Source organism: Engraulis encrasicolus, chromosome 15 (assembly GCF_034702125.1).
Source record: "Engraulis encrasicolus isolate BLACKSEA-1 chromosome 15, IST_EnEncr_1.0, whole genome shotgun sequence".
Taxonomy (NCBI): domain Eukaryota; kingdom Metazoa; phylum Chordata; class Actinopteri; order Clupeiformes; family Engraulidae; genus Engraulis; species Engraulis encrasicolus.
Window position 1 is genome coordinate 29585349 of NC_085871.1, and position 14486 is coordinate 29599834.

At 42.3% G+C, this 14486-nt stretch overlaps 1 protein-coding gene across 2 annotated transcripts in view; it reads left to right on the top strand.

Annotated features, from left to right (window-relative positions):
• Positions 1–12110, top strand: part of kitlgb (kit ligand b) — a 34412-nt gene extending 22302 nt beyond the window's left edge. Inside the window, exons 5-9 of one of the 2 annotated variants that reach the window (XM_063217981.1) lie at positions 545–625; positions 2516–2687; positions 3516–3616; positions 8282–8436; positions 11931–12110. In XM_063217981.1, the coding sequence (XP_063074051.1) occupies positions 545–625; positions 2516–2687; positions 3516–3616; positions 8282–8436; positions 11931–11982 (561 nt within the window). In that variant the 3' untranslated portion in view covers positions 11983–12110. The remainder of the gene's footprint in view (positions 1–544; positions 626–2515; positions 2688–3515; positions 3617–8281; positions 8437–11930) is intronic. The other variant, XM_063217982.1, reaches the window with a different exon arrangement.
• Positions 12111–14486: the final 2376 nt, after the last annotated feature.

Sequence of the window (14486 nt, forward strand, 5' to 3'; positions counted from 1 at the left end):
GCTGTACTGTCGGTGACACCGTTTAGAAGAACATACTATCATGGAAATCTTTTGCATGCTCCCTAAATAACGTTATGTTGTGTTGCAAAGTGTTAACCACTGCTGAAAAAGCGGGGTATCGTGATCGGAGGCAGTCTCTGATTGTTTGGAAGCTGTACAATATAACTTCATTACAACCTCACAAAGCATATAAATGATTCTGATGTACTGTACTCTGATGTACGTCAACGAGTCGGTAGTAGTACAGAAACCACGGAAACTGCTACAACATTCGCCTGATTACAAAACAGGTTCTAACTATGCACTACACTGGTTCAATGGAACTTCTAATGTTAAACACCTAGCCACGTAGCATTTTGGAATTCTTGTCTGAGTGCGCAGCCGCCGGGTACTTGAAAACAAAAACAAGCATGTATATACAATTTATATACAGTAACTTGAGGGCATTACCTTCATGCAGTAGTTGCACTACAAACAGTCTCGAGGCTACAGATTCAACACAAGAATGGATTGAAGTATGAAGGAATGTTTAACTCTGTTGCAGTTGAAGAAGAGAACTCTGAAATGCCTATTTGAGGGTAACAACTGCGTCAGCCTGCGTTTGAAGAATATCAGGCCACCGCAGGTAATTCGGGTAGCCTACTATACGTTAGAGCTAGACTGTTCCAAATGGTGAGGGCAGCAACACAGACGTCTCTGTCACCAAAGGTCCTTAGCCTGCAGCAGAGGATGACAAGCTGGTCCTTGTCAGAGGACCTCAGGGACCTTGATTAGGAATAGTGCTGAAGGAGATCAGAGAGTTACTGGGGTAGAGTCACGGAGATGCTCAATATACAACAGTATGGCTGAGGTTGGGAGTCGCTTTGGTCAAAAGCGTGTGCTAAATGTAATGTGAAAAATCATTTTCTTATGCTCTTGGTATATCTTTGCTTCAAACTTGGTAATGATGAACTAGTGGGAGTTTGTAATTATTCCACGCAACATTAGTTGCTGTGGGAAATATTTGACTTGGCAGGTATGGTTGGGGAGAAGAGGTGTTAGGCTGAGGTTGTGAAATAACGTTCTTGTCATCTGTGCTTCATACTTGAGTGATTGGTGGGTTTTTGCATATTACCAATTCAACATTAGATGCTGTGGGAAATGTTTTACTTGGCATCTACGGTTTTCCTACTCAACATGGCGCTACACACGCTATGCTGAAGGGTGTATGGTTCATGTTCATGCCTGAGAATGAGCAAACAATGAGGTTTTTCAATCAGTACTTTGCCACACAACAGTAGACGTGTGTGAAGCTCGGACAATTAGTGACAAGCTAGGTCATCTACCTAGCTGAAAGGTTCTGCTAATATGGATTAATTGGATTTATTGATTGGATCAAATGTGTCGCAGGGCTTTTACTTTTCTGAGCCGCCATGTCAGTTGAAGTTTGACTTTTGACAGGTTTGGGGGAGCTTTGTATTATTGAGGTCAGCCATGTACATAACGATGTATAAGAACATGAGAGATCTCACAAGGTCACAGAGGACTATGAAATAGTATGCATACTTATGACCACCGCCCAACTTTGGGCATAGGCCACGAACAAGTGCTCTCCAGTCAGTCATTGCGATCCAGTAGTGCATGTTAACATTTACAACATCATCAGTGACCACAGATGAAAGTGTTAAGTCAAACATGTTCTTTATTGTCAATTAACTCTGTAACACTGGGAAATGGGGGGCCCATAATTGGTTCCTCATTACATTGATTGTATTGGGTGGGGGGCCTTTCAGAATTTAAATGACTTTGTCCTGGGCCCAGACAAAGCTGTCAGCGGCCCTGACTGTTAAATTACCACAAGGGTTGAATCTGCATTTGCGAAATAGCAAAAAATAACTAAAAGCATTCATCCTCTTGCCCGAGGTTACTTGCTTCATGCTTGACAATGATGATATTAATTATTACTTTGCCACACAGGTCTAGCCCAGCATTTCTCTAAAGACTATCTATGCCTTCTATTAGCTGCAAGAGACATGGGACAAATGCAGCAGATAAGTGCAATGTAATAGTAACACAATTTGGACTTGGCAGGTGGGAGCAGTCTCATATTTTAGCAGTCTTATGAGAAGACATTATCTAACATAGTATTGTCTATTCATTTTCACACACAATAGTTTCACTGTCACGAATATCCCGTATTTGCTTCTGCTAAGAAGGTTATGTTTTCGGTCGCATTGGTTTGTTTGTCTGTCTGTTTGTTTGTCAGCAGGATAACTCAAAAAGTTATGCACGGATTTGGATGAAATGTTGCATGGAGTTGTTGGAAATGACAAAAGGAACAAGTGGTTGAATTTTGGTGGTGAACTGGATCACGATCCGGATACAATAACTTTTTTAAAGATTCTTCACCAAAAAAGCGTGAACTTTACTGTGTACTTAAGGGTGAGATGGTTATTTTCTCTCTCTCTCTCTCTCTCTCTCTCTCTCTCTCTCTCTCTCTCTCTCTCGCTCTCTCTCTCTCTCTCTCCCCCCTCAGGATGTAGCTATGCAAGCTTACGAGTGCCACTATAGGACAGCGCACTGGCCAACGGATCGCTACTTTGAGCATGTGAAGGAGGTATTGGGTGCGGCCTCCAGCGTCTCTGGGATGGTGGACTGTGCTCCCCCTCCCTGCGCAACCACTGAACCCCCCCCTGCTGTCACACTAGGTACATGCAATCCCCTGTCTCTCGGTCTTTCCTTCTTTTTTTTGCTCTCTATTTCCCCCTCTCTCAACCCCCCCTCTCTCTCTTTCTTTCTGTATGTCATATAGAATATTGAATTTTTGAATTTATTTCTCATAATAACAAGTACAACGGAATTGAGCATTCCTTGTTCATTGAAGTAATACCTAATTAAAATAAAAGGTTTGAAAAATAACTTTAAAAATCTCACACCCATAACCATGTAGTCCAATCACACACATCCACACACATATACACACGAACCTCACACATCATCACAGCCATACACATCCACATTAATGCTGTAGGTATGAAACTATGCTTGGGTAGCATAATTTAGTTCCGCAATGGCTACTTGGCAAAAGCTGTTTTTCAGTCTATTTGTCCTGGTTTTCATGGACCTACATCTACTACTACAAACAGATTTTGAGGGAATAGGGCAGCCAACGATTCTCTCTGCTGGTTTATGACCTCTCTACCTCTCTCTCTCTCTCTCTCAATCAAACAAACAAACTAACTAACTCATGCATGCACAGAGGCATGGCAAGCATGCGCACGCACACACACACACACACACACACACACACACACACACACACACACACACACACACACACACACACACACACACACACACACACACACACACACACACACACACACACACACACACACACACACACACACACACACACACACACACACACACACAGCTCACTGGTGAATAGAGGGACAGGACAGGAAGAGATTACAGTCGGGTGTGATTGTAAACACTAGCTTACTCTCGTTAATCTCCTCCGCTCTTCTCTTTAGGCAACGAGTTGCAGTACCGCTATGGGGAGAGAGTAAACATGAATCTTCCAGTGCTGCTGTTATCTCCAGTGCTCTTCATAATCTCCCTGGCCACCTGGATGGTAAGTCTGCCATTACAATTAACATACTGTAGCAGTACATGCCTTGCCATTACATTACATATGTTGCCCTGTTAAGACACGAGCCCTGTTAAAAACTTGCTGCTATCAGAATGGCAATAACCAACTGCAGATGGGGTTGCTGGCGGACCTATTCACTGAAAAAACTCAACTTCATTATTATAACAACATTGACAAGGGGACAAGGTGGTCCTCGGTCTGAAAAAAATGTGAGAAAAACTGCATTACAGCATTAGAACAGCTCCACCCTCCTCTACTAATTTAACATTACAGTGGCTGACATGGCATTACATTGCATAGCTTTGTGTTGCTTTACTACACACTCACATTATATTACATTACACAACATTACCTTTAGAAGATGCTTTTTATCAAAAGGTTCTTATTCTCACAAAAGAGGACATAAACCAGCTATGGATGTTTGAAGCCATATACCAACTACCCATTTTGTTCCTTAACCCCTTAAGACACTGCTTTATAAATTTGTTGTTACCAGTATGGTAATGACCAAGTCGTGGTGCATTACTAAAGGGCCTGTGTTGTGTCATAGTATTCTAGTGCTATGGTAGTTACATTTCAATGACTATTACCGCGTGCCACTGGAGGTACGGCGCGCATTAAGGGGCTACATCAATAGGCCCTGGAACCAACAACAAATACGATTAGGATCAGCAGTAATGGCAGTCTGAGTGAAAGAGTCAGAGGTTACAGTTGTTATAAAAATGTGTTCTTTTTTACTCCATTCTTATTTCTTAACACATGTCCAACATCTCAACATCACACATCTCAAGGGCAGCAACAACATTCATGGGCCCACAGAAATGACTCAAGAACTACCAGGGCCTATATACTGGCTCAGGAGGCTTGCTGCACCGTTGGTCTCTTGTTTTCCTGCAGTGTTTCACCTCCCCAACCTATGGGGGTGGGCATTTTATACTGACACCGGTAAAACTATGTGTCAAAATAAGAGTAAAGCAGGGTTGGACAGGGCATACAGGGCATTTTTACCTGATGGGCCGACAGTCCCTGCAAGGGCCAGTGCTGTTTTTGTTTGTTTGTTTTTTATTAGCGACTTGCCCACAGTTTAATGAGCGTGGCCCACTGCTCCATCTTCAATATAGACAGTGGACTGAGTCAAGCTGGATAGGCATATAGTACGAAAATAGCTTTTACCATATACCTATGTGAGGGGCCATTTTTAGCCAAAAATGCCCGGTTTTCCTTTTGATCTCAGTCCATCCCTCAACATAGTTGTGCCCTCATTGCTTTTGAAGGTTGAGAGGTATCACCCCTCCTTTGAAGCACATATGCAGGCTTCAAAAGTCTAAAGGACGGTTGTAGCCTGCTGTTTCCTGAGATAACGTTTAATCTTTAAATCACTGACTGACAGAAATACTCTTCAAAGAGAAGAGATGATCTGATAGATCTGCGTCTAACTGTAGATGTGTTGCCAATGCCACACAGAAAAAAAGAATGCAGTGTTAATTCAATACATAGGAAGTCGGTTTACCAACTTTCAGATTGTACACATTTTTTAAAAGTTTGTGACAGGGGCGATTTCTGGACTCAAACAGTCAATAATTTGTGATGGTATTTGGATGGGAAAAGGCAGAACTTGAAAAAATACCAAGTCACTCTAGTCAATCAAAAGTTAAAAAAAAAACAAAAAAAAAAAACCTGGTAACACTTTAGAATAATGGATGCAAAAAAGCATTATAAAGACTTAATAAATAATTAACTATTGATGAACAAAACATTAACAAACGTTTGTAAATGACTAGGACATGTAAACAAATGCTTGTAAATGATTAGGAAATGCTATGTTAATATTTTATATTCATCAAACATTTACAAGTTGCTTGTAAATGAATAAAATACTCTGTTATAAGGTGTGTAAAATCTTGCATATATCATTTGTAGATATTTTATAAAGCATTAATAAAACTTAGTTAATAATAAAAACATTTGTTAATGTTTTATTCATCATTAGTTAATTATTTACTGAGTCTTTACTGAGGAACATTATTATAAAGTGTTACCAAAAACCTTTGTTACATGGCTTGGTTACAGAAACCCTTAAAAAGTCTGATGCATTTTGACCATCTGGCCTTCCTCGGGGATTCAAACGGTGTCAGAGTCTGTTTGAGTCCCTGAGGAGGGCTGGAAGGTATTGGTATTTTTCTGTCTTGATTGTAGCCTATTTGGTCCAAGACTGTGGCATTTCCCACACATCTATGATGCAGATCTCTCAGATCTTTTGTTCTTCAGTTTTTCCTGTTAGCTTTTAAGAATGATCATCATACCTCGTGAGGTATGCCCTCTCTGCCACCCCATTGATCTCAAAAAACCCAAAGAAATCCCATGCAACAAAAGACGGCAAGTAAATTCTTGTTGCTGATTCAATGTGTGGGATTTCCAGCGAAAGGCTCAGCTGAGATTAAATCTCGTCCAACGAACTATTGCGGTTGGTAAATACTTGTTTTTGTTTCCTTACATAATCTGGATTGCATTGAGGAACGTTTTCTTTGTCTGTAGCCCCTTAATGCGCGCCGTACCTCCTGTGGCACACTGTAATAGTCGTTGAAATGTAACTACCATAGCACTACAATACTATGACACAACACAGGCCCTTTAGTAATGTACCACGACTTGGTCATTAGCATACTGGTAACAACAAATGTATAAAGCCGCGTCTTAAGGGGTTAAGTATATTAAACATTTAACTGATTCGTGATGCTGGCAGGGGTCCTGTGACTGGAACGTGTTGGCCATTATGATGTTTGTGGCTCAGCCCGTTTTAGACGATTTTGTAGACGATTTTGTCCCTTTTTAGGCTATGAATACACGTTTTCACCAGACTTTGAGTGCGCCTCTGCTTTCTACAAGTTATTGCTTCTACTGTATGTTTTTTTAGTTGACACAGCAGGTGAAACATTCACTGCATTGGCCCTGTATGAGTTTGGGGCCACGTATATTGTCACTATTGAGTGAGTGAAAGTGTTGTGCTGTACTGTGGTCTTGTATTGTCTATTTTGTCTATTTTGTGCCATGCAGGCACCTCTTCCATCTGCACCTTTGTTTTGAGTGTTGTTTTGGCTCAACATCTGCTACAGTTGAGTGTTGTTTTGGCTCAACATCTGCTACAGTGTTGTTTTGGCTCAACATCTGCTACAGTGTTGTTTTGGCTCAACATCTGCTACAGTTGAGTGTTGTTTTGGCTCTGCTACAGTTGTGTACGGACACACCCGTTTTTCTTTTAAAGACGTTATCAGGGCGTCTGGGTCAAAAGACATGCAACATAAAATGTTCCTTCCGTGCAACGGATACTTTTACTTACTGTAACTGTCAAAAACATTATTTTTATTTATTTTCAAGTGAATGCATGAAAGCCAAGGCTCTAATAGCCGTTCTACAAATATAAACAAACCCCTTTCGCTAGATGTGAGGGCACCTGGATACATGCCCAACTGCACAGGCAAGGTAGCAAGGAATGCCGCTTTTCAAGTCAGTGAAGCCGCAGCATTACAGTATGCTCTGTTTTCCCTGGAACTTGTATTGTATGCTGTGGGAACAATAATTTTACAGGGTAATAGGGGCTGTTTGAATTGCACTTAAGAGATAGGAGAGGTGCCAGTTAGGACAAGTGCTGCATTTACTTGGAACCAGGGGTGGAATGATAACATACAGGGCCCCAGGGCAAAACACTGATAGGACCCTTTAGGGGGTGGAATCCTGCTATAGCTCCACCGTAGGCTGGAACACAAAAGTGTTGTTGACTGTAGTATTATTGCCCAGGGCCCAGGGCTGGAACACGTAAATGTGATAAATGTGATAAATGTGAAATGTTATGGAATGGGAATTTGGGATGCTTCTCCACTGGGAGAAGTAACATGACAGTTGTAAAAATGTTGGTATGTTGGAGCTGAATGAACACGGATTTAATGCAGGATGAGAGTCTTGCCTTTTAAATACAACTTTTATTTCATGTTTTTATGTGCTTCAGACTCTGAGATCATTAGGTTTTTATAGGCTGGCAGTACTGTAGGTAGCAGGCATTTTTTTTCCTTGTTCGCTGGAAGCAGTATTATGATAGTAAAGATTATATGGGCTGTGTTTTAACAGGGCACTGTGTGAGTAAGTGCTTATCTCCATTGAACATGAATGTGCCATGTTTATTTGGAATGCTTCCCTGTTCGCGGGAGGTGCGGGGGTGGGGGGATGATTTAGTCACTACTATAGAAATTGAAAGTGATATAAGTTCGACAAATTGCATGAATGTCTATGAGTCATGTCATGTCATGCTATGTGCCTTAGGCTACAGGCTACATGAAGGAAAAGGGTGAAATGTACTTGCCTGGAGCATTACTGTGTGTGTGTGTGTGTGTGTGTGTGTGTGTGTGTGTGTGTGTGTGTGTGTGTGTGTGTGTGTGTGTGTGTGTGTGTGTGTGTGTGCGTGTGCATGTGCGTGTGTGTGTGTGTGTACTAGGACAGTCAAAAAAAGATGAGGCGCATACAAGGCTTACAGGTTGAAAAAGTGTATTGTGGCCGTCAAATTAACAAAAAAAGTCAACGGAAAATATCTGAAGCTACAAACGTTTCGGACCTAGTCCATTATCAATGTCTCCTGTGTGTGTGTATACCTTGTAGGTTCTACGGAGGACTGGTGTGTGTGTGTGTGTAAAGCGCGGCAGCAGAGACGAGCCCACGGGGGCGGAGAGTCCACCAGAGCCTCAAGGGACTGAGGCCCAGTGCGGAGCTGCGCCAGGGAGCCCACTGCAGCTCTCACTGATGTCACTGGAGAGGTATGGTTCATGATCAGTCACCAATCAATCACGACCAGTTTCAAGTATGGTTATCACTGGGGTGAGATTGTGAGATTGGGAGGGATTTTCAAACTTCCGGAGCCTGAAAGTCTGTTTCCCGTAGTCAGCCCCCACCATGACAGGGAAAAAAATGGCTTCATTGCTTCGACCAGAAAGTTTGCCCCTTGATTGTGTATATTTGATACAAATCTGTCCACCTGTGAAAAAGCTGTCGCTCAACGAACTGGCAATGACCAGGTAACCAGAGAACATTGCGTCTTCAGTGGTCTGAGGAACAATAACATCAAAAATTATTCATATGCATTAATACACTTGGATAATAATATCAAGACGAAAAGGGAGGGCTGTTACTTATGATGATGGACAACATCAAAACCAATTAGCATGGCAGTTAAGGACATTGCCGTTTCCAATGTGGTTGTGTTCATAAAACTCTCCAAGCATATTTGGAAAGGTCTCTACAGTGTCGACCAGTAGCATATCGTACAGAGGCATTTGATACTGTTCATGGGGTTTAATACCACTCTCTGAGAAGTGTGATATCACCACAGCTACCAGACTAGTAGAATGCCAAAACCAATACACAATATCTGGACTAGACGTTGTTATCAGAAACAGTGCTTTAATACAGAGGCCCTTTAATAACCTTATTGTCAGCACAATGGCAATGGCATGTCTTAATCTGTTACTGTAAGACTCAGTAATGTCATAAGAATGTTGGTTTGATGTAGTTACGCTTTTTCAGCAAAAAGTGAGTGGGATCGCCATCGATGGCGATCTCTATCTGTATAATTTGAGAAATGTAGCAAGATGCTGTATTGATAACTTAGTCTGCCGTGTCAGGTGGAGATTTAAATCTTATTCATTCTCCTCTTGGGTTGAAATTATTACTAAATTTGCTACATAATTTGACTTCCGTGCGGGCCTACAGTAACCTGTAGCCTAGGGGCCCCGGGCCTTCTTAACACGACCCTGCTCGAGAGTACTGTGACTTTTTAAGTAATATTTTGTACTGTATTTCAACAATACTTTTTAAGGTGACTGTCAGCCCTTGTTTATTTGCCACTTACAGCATTGGTCATTGTGGTAGTGATGCCCCGTTAGACTAATTATACCTTTTTGATGGGTGTGTTTACACAGATCTTTGTGAATGCCACACGCTTCATCGAAAGTGTTGCCCAGCTTTCATACTATAGTGTCTATCGCGTGCCATTCATTCATTGAGAACATTCCTTTTTTGTTTTGCTACAGGCAATCACTACAATACTGTACTATACACTTACTTAAATGAAGATTTCAGAGGATTAAAACATTGGAGACAGTTCTGAACATGACAAACCTCACTTTCCACCTTTTCTTCTTCTGACAGACAGCATAGTGTCTGTAGTGGGTTGTACACCTGTTGAGTTGCCAGCTCAACTATTATATGGGCAAAGCAGTAAATTACTCCTTTTGAAAGGGGTGTGTCTGCCAAGTGAATCAAAGTACAAAATAACCCTGACAGTTTGGGACAGTTGTAGCTTTAGAAAAGTTGCAACCTCACAAATAAACAAAGTCCATACAGTACAATGCATAAACGTAACCCCTTTGCGCAGAGCATATGTTATAACCTTACTGTCACCAAAATTGTAATGGCTATGTCCTAATCTGTTACTTAAGGCTCTCTGAAATGTCATAGCAATGTTTTTAAAATACGGTTGAGTACTTTCAGCAAATAGTAAATAGGCCCGTCGGCGACCCCATTTTCATTAAGCCAAAAACAAACAAAAATATTATTATTATTTGTAAGGATGGATGCTTAGGTGCCGCCCACAGATTATACTGCCCACAGATTGAAGAAGTTGTTCCACAAATGATCATGACCCTAGTTTCAAATGACCCTAGTTTCCATCCTTTTTCACAGACAAGTTTTCAATGCTTATTGGCTACAATGGGACCCAATCAGGGTGGGCTTTCTCATCTATTCTATTTTCTCTGGCTTAAGGTAGTTTAGCGGGTGGCCGGCGTGATTACTTTTTGATTCACCGAGCTGTGGGTGATAGGCAGCGACAGTACCCACTCAGCTCGGTTCAACCGAAAAAAAGAGTGCTGTTTTTTTAGCTGTGCCGTGCCGTACTTTCTAATCGAAGGGCAATAAACTGCAGCCGAGTCGTGCTGGGTCGAGCTGTACCGGGTAGAAAACGTGCAGTGGAAAAGGACCTATTGTTGTCCAATTGAGGCTGACGAACTTGAATCTGTCACACCATTTTCCAATCCACTTGAATCTGTAATCGTATGCTAATAGCATTTCGGGAAGTGAAAGTCTTCCAGACACATTGTCAGCAAACTGACTTGAATTGGTAATAGAGCTTCAGAAAGCGATAGTCGTCCTGGCACGCTGTTGTCTTACTGACTTCAATAATCACTTGCTAAAAGAGTTTTGGGGTGTTGACAGTCCTGTTGCTACACAGTTGTCTGACTGACTGAACTCGCTCACCGTAATTAGCTCAACTACTCAGCCCACTAGGTGAGCTAATTAGCTAAAGTCAAGAGCCGGCACAAGCCAGACAGAATGCAGAGCAGGACTTTAACTTTCGTAATCAAGCTTGAACTGGTAATCTATAGCACATAGGGCATTTCCTGGTGAGCCGAAAGCCATCAGCGGGGGCAACGCTGTGGGGTATTTTGGATTTTCTGAAACCGGCTCACAATGTAGAAAAAAACAAAAAAAACGTTTTGGGTCCGAGTCCATTCCTGTTCTAGGGCCACTTAGCGTCTCTCAGTTCATGGCACACCATGAAAATACAGCACTCCCAAAGCTGTTATTCTGCACACCATGGAAATACAGGACTCCCAAAGCTGTTATTCTGCTTACGGCCTGGTTGACACACTTTAGAATGTATTATTTGCAATATAAGTAAATTAATGCATCTAATCAATTTAATCAATTTTTTTAATCATTACCTGATTGAAGCAAACTGTCCTATTTGGGCCTCTAAGCACATGCCAAATGGCTCTCCCTGAGAAGTGCTGTTTGCTGAAAAATGAAACAACGTCAAATCAATATAGCTAAATCGCAAGCAGTGCAAAGTAATATTATTACTTGATTACTACTTGTCGGACATGTAGCCCAAGATACAAGACAATTTCTCTTGAATAAATGAGATAATCTTTTAGTGGAGTTGAATGACTTTCTTACTAGTTTGCTTTTTTATCTGCGCTCACATGCATTTTTTTTTAACTATCATTCAGCCACAAGATGCACTAGATGTACTGGGCTGTATTAGGGTAGTTTCATTTTAAGTTTTATCAGAGAAACTTACTTTGTGAGAAAGTGTACTCACTTATCACTGCACTACATAGGATGCACTTTCATGGTTATGTTCCCAGTGAAGTAAATGAATGAAGATTTTCCATCCATGCTATATAAGAAAATAACGAAATCGCAACAAAATCTGATGTTTGCTATGCTGTCCACCTGTGTTCTTTTGCAGAAGCACACAGAGTATCGTGATCGTGGATGTACCAGACGATTCAGAGGTCTGAACTGAAATACAGCTGCTTCAAGACGACGAGAGAGAGAGAGGGAGAGAGAGAGAGAGAGAATGGACTGCTGACAGAAACTGCAAAAAATAAAGACTGCTGCGACACAAGAAAGATGTGGAAAGAAGGAAGAGAGGAAGAGAAATAGATAGAGCAAGAGATAGATAGAGAGAGAGAGAGAGAGAGAGAGAGAGAGAGAGAGAGAGAGAGAGAGAGAGAGAGAGAGAGAGAGAGAGGCATCTCGACTGGAGACACCTAATCAACAGAACAGCGTGTGAATGACTCGAAGGGCAAAAATGTGGCAAGAAGAAGATTTACACCATGCGGGCCGTGGTGGCAACAGATCTCGACTACAGCAACATGCACACACACATACACACACACACACACACTCGCTCTCTTTCACTCACACACACACACACACACACACACACACACACACACACACACACACACACACACACACACACACACACACACACACACACACACACACACACACACACACGTGCGCGCGTTTCGGCTTGTCTTCCTCTACAGCCTTTCAGAGACGTTTTTCTTTGCATTGCTGAGGCATTTGTGCGGCTCCCTTTTGAAGATCAACAGACAGGCATCCGGGAGCGAGGGGTTCAGTCAGTGAAGGAACTCCAGTGGCATTTATTCCCTCCTTTCTTTCTTTTCTTTTTGCTTTTTTTGTGGTTGTTTTCTTTGTCTGTTTTGAGACACCACACAGAAAGCGAGCCATTTTTCTCAATGTATTGTGTGTGAGTGCAGTAAGTAATGTCAACTTGCACCTGTGTGTGTGTGTGTGTGTGTGTGTGTAAGTTACATTGTTTCATGGGAGGGAGGAGACACATCTGTTGGGTAGTGTCCGAGTGTATTATGTGGGTGTACAAGTAATGTTACAGTATCTTGCACCTGTGTGTGTGTGTGTGTGTGTGTGAGAGCACGTGCGTGTTTGGTGTTTGAATGTGCGTGTATGTGTGTGTTTGTGTTTTCAAGGGGGGAGGAGTACGTAGCTATCGCCTGGCCTTGCCCCTGCAGGCAGGAGTGTGTGTGTGTGTGTGTGTGTGTGTGTGTGTGTGTGTGTGTGTGTGTGTGTGTGTGTGTGTGTGTGTGTGTGTGTGTGTGTGTGTGTGTGTGTGTGTGTGTGTGTGTGTGTGTGTGTGTGTGTAAAATGGCAGTGTTCAGTGGGAGGGAGGATGAGACCGTCATTATCGTGTGGCCTTGCCCTGCAGGCGGGATGTGGCTTGTGTGTGTGTGTGTGTGTGTGTGTGTGTGTGTGTGGGTCAGACTGCTCTCATGAAAGGCTTGTTGTAAACAACAGTGTCTGTCCTCCAGCTCTGCCATCACTTTATGATCCTGCCCTCTTTCAAATAAAGATGGATAGAGAGAAAAAGGCGGAGAGCTCGCATGAGAGAGAGAAGGAGAACTTTCCCAAATTACATATAACACTTCACCTTTTTATTTTATGATTCTGCAGTCAAGACAGACGGACAGAGAAATCTGAAGAGAGAGAAACATGGAGTGAGAAAGACAGACTGAGAGAGAAAAGGAAAAGGAGAGAGAGAGAGGAAGGGAGAAATACAAGATAGACGGATAGAAAGACAGAGAAATGCCCCTAAACTATCCGGAGTGGCCCCGAACAGAGTGTCTGCTTGTCCCAGACAGGGGTTTTCAGGACCAGACATGATCACGCACATGGCCCATTTATGTTTGATGCAAAGCATGCCAGAAATGTATAGCGAATTCACCATGCATCCTCCTCACATCACAACTCTGCATGTGCGTGTATGTAAGTATGTGTGCACATCTGCACATGCGTTTGCGTGTGTAAGTATTCTGTACTGTACGTGTGTGTGTGGGAGAGAGAGAGAGAGAGAGAGAGAGAGAGAGAGAGAGAGAGAGAGACAGAGAGAGAGAGCGAGAGAGAGAGTGAGAGAGAGAGAGAGAGAGAAATTAATGTCTGCACATGAGCGCATGTGTTTGTGTGCACATGTGCAGTACAGTATGTGTGTGTGTACCGTATGTGTTTGTGCGTCTGCACATGTGAGCATGAGTGTCTGTGACTCCGTGTGAGAGTGTGAGACAGGGCTATAGCAGGTGAGAGACGTTACAGTTCCAGTGGTCTTCTGGTAGTAATGGCTCCCAGCGCTGAATGGATCAAATGTGTGTGAATGGGACCAGAGCAGTGGGTGAGACTGACCTCAATTTTACTGACTCACTCTCACTGCACACTGTAAAACATTGCAGCCAGTTAAACATGAAATAGTGAGTTGCCCTACTGCCTTAAAGGAACAGTCCACCTTTTTTTGATTTTCGCATATTTGCAGTATTTCCAAGCATTATTCATGAATGTGCATTTCATTTTCTTCTCAGTTTTTTCAGTAATTAGATTTATTGGATCAGCATAGCTCAGCATAATCACCGGAAGTGAATGGGGGCATTAGCATCAAGCCACAAGTGATCACAGGCAGGATTAAATAGCTGTATTGCACTCTGGTGAA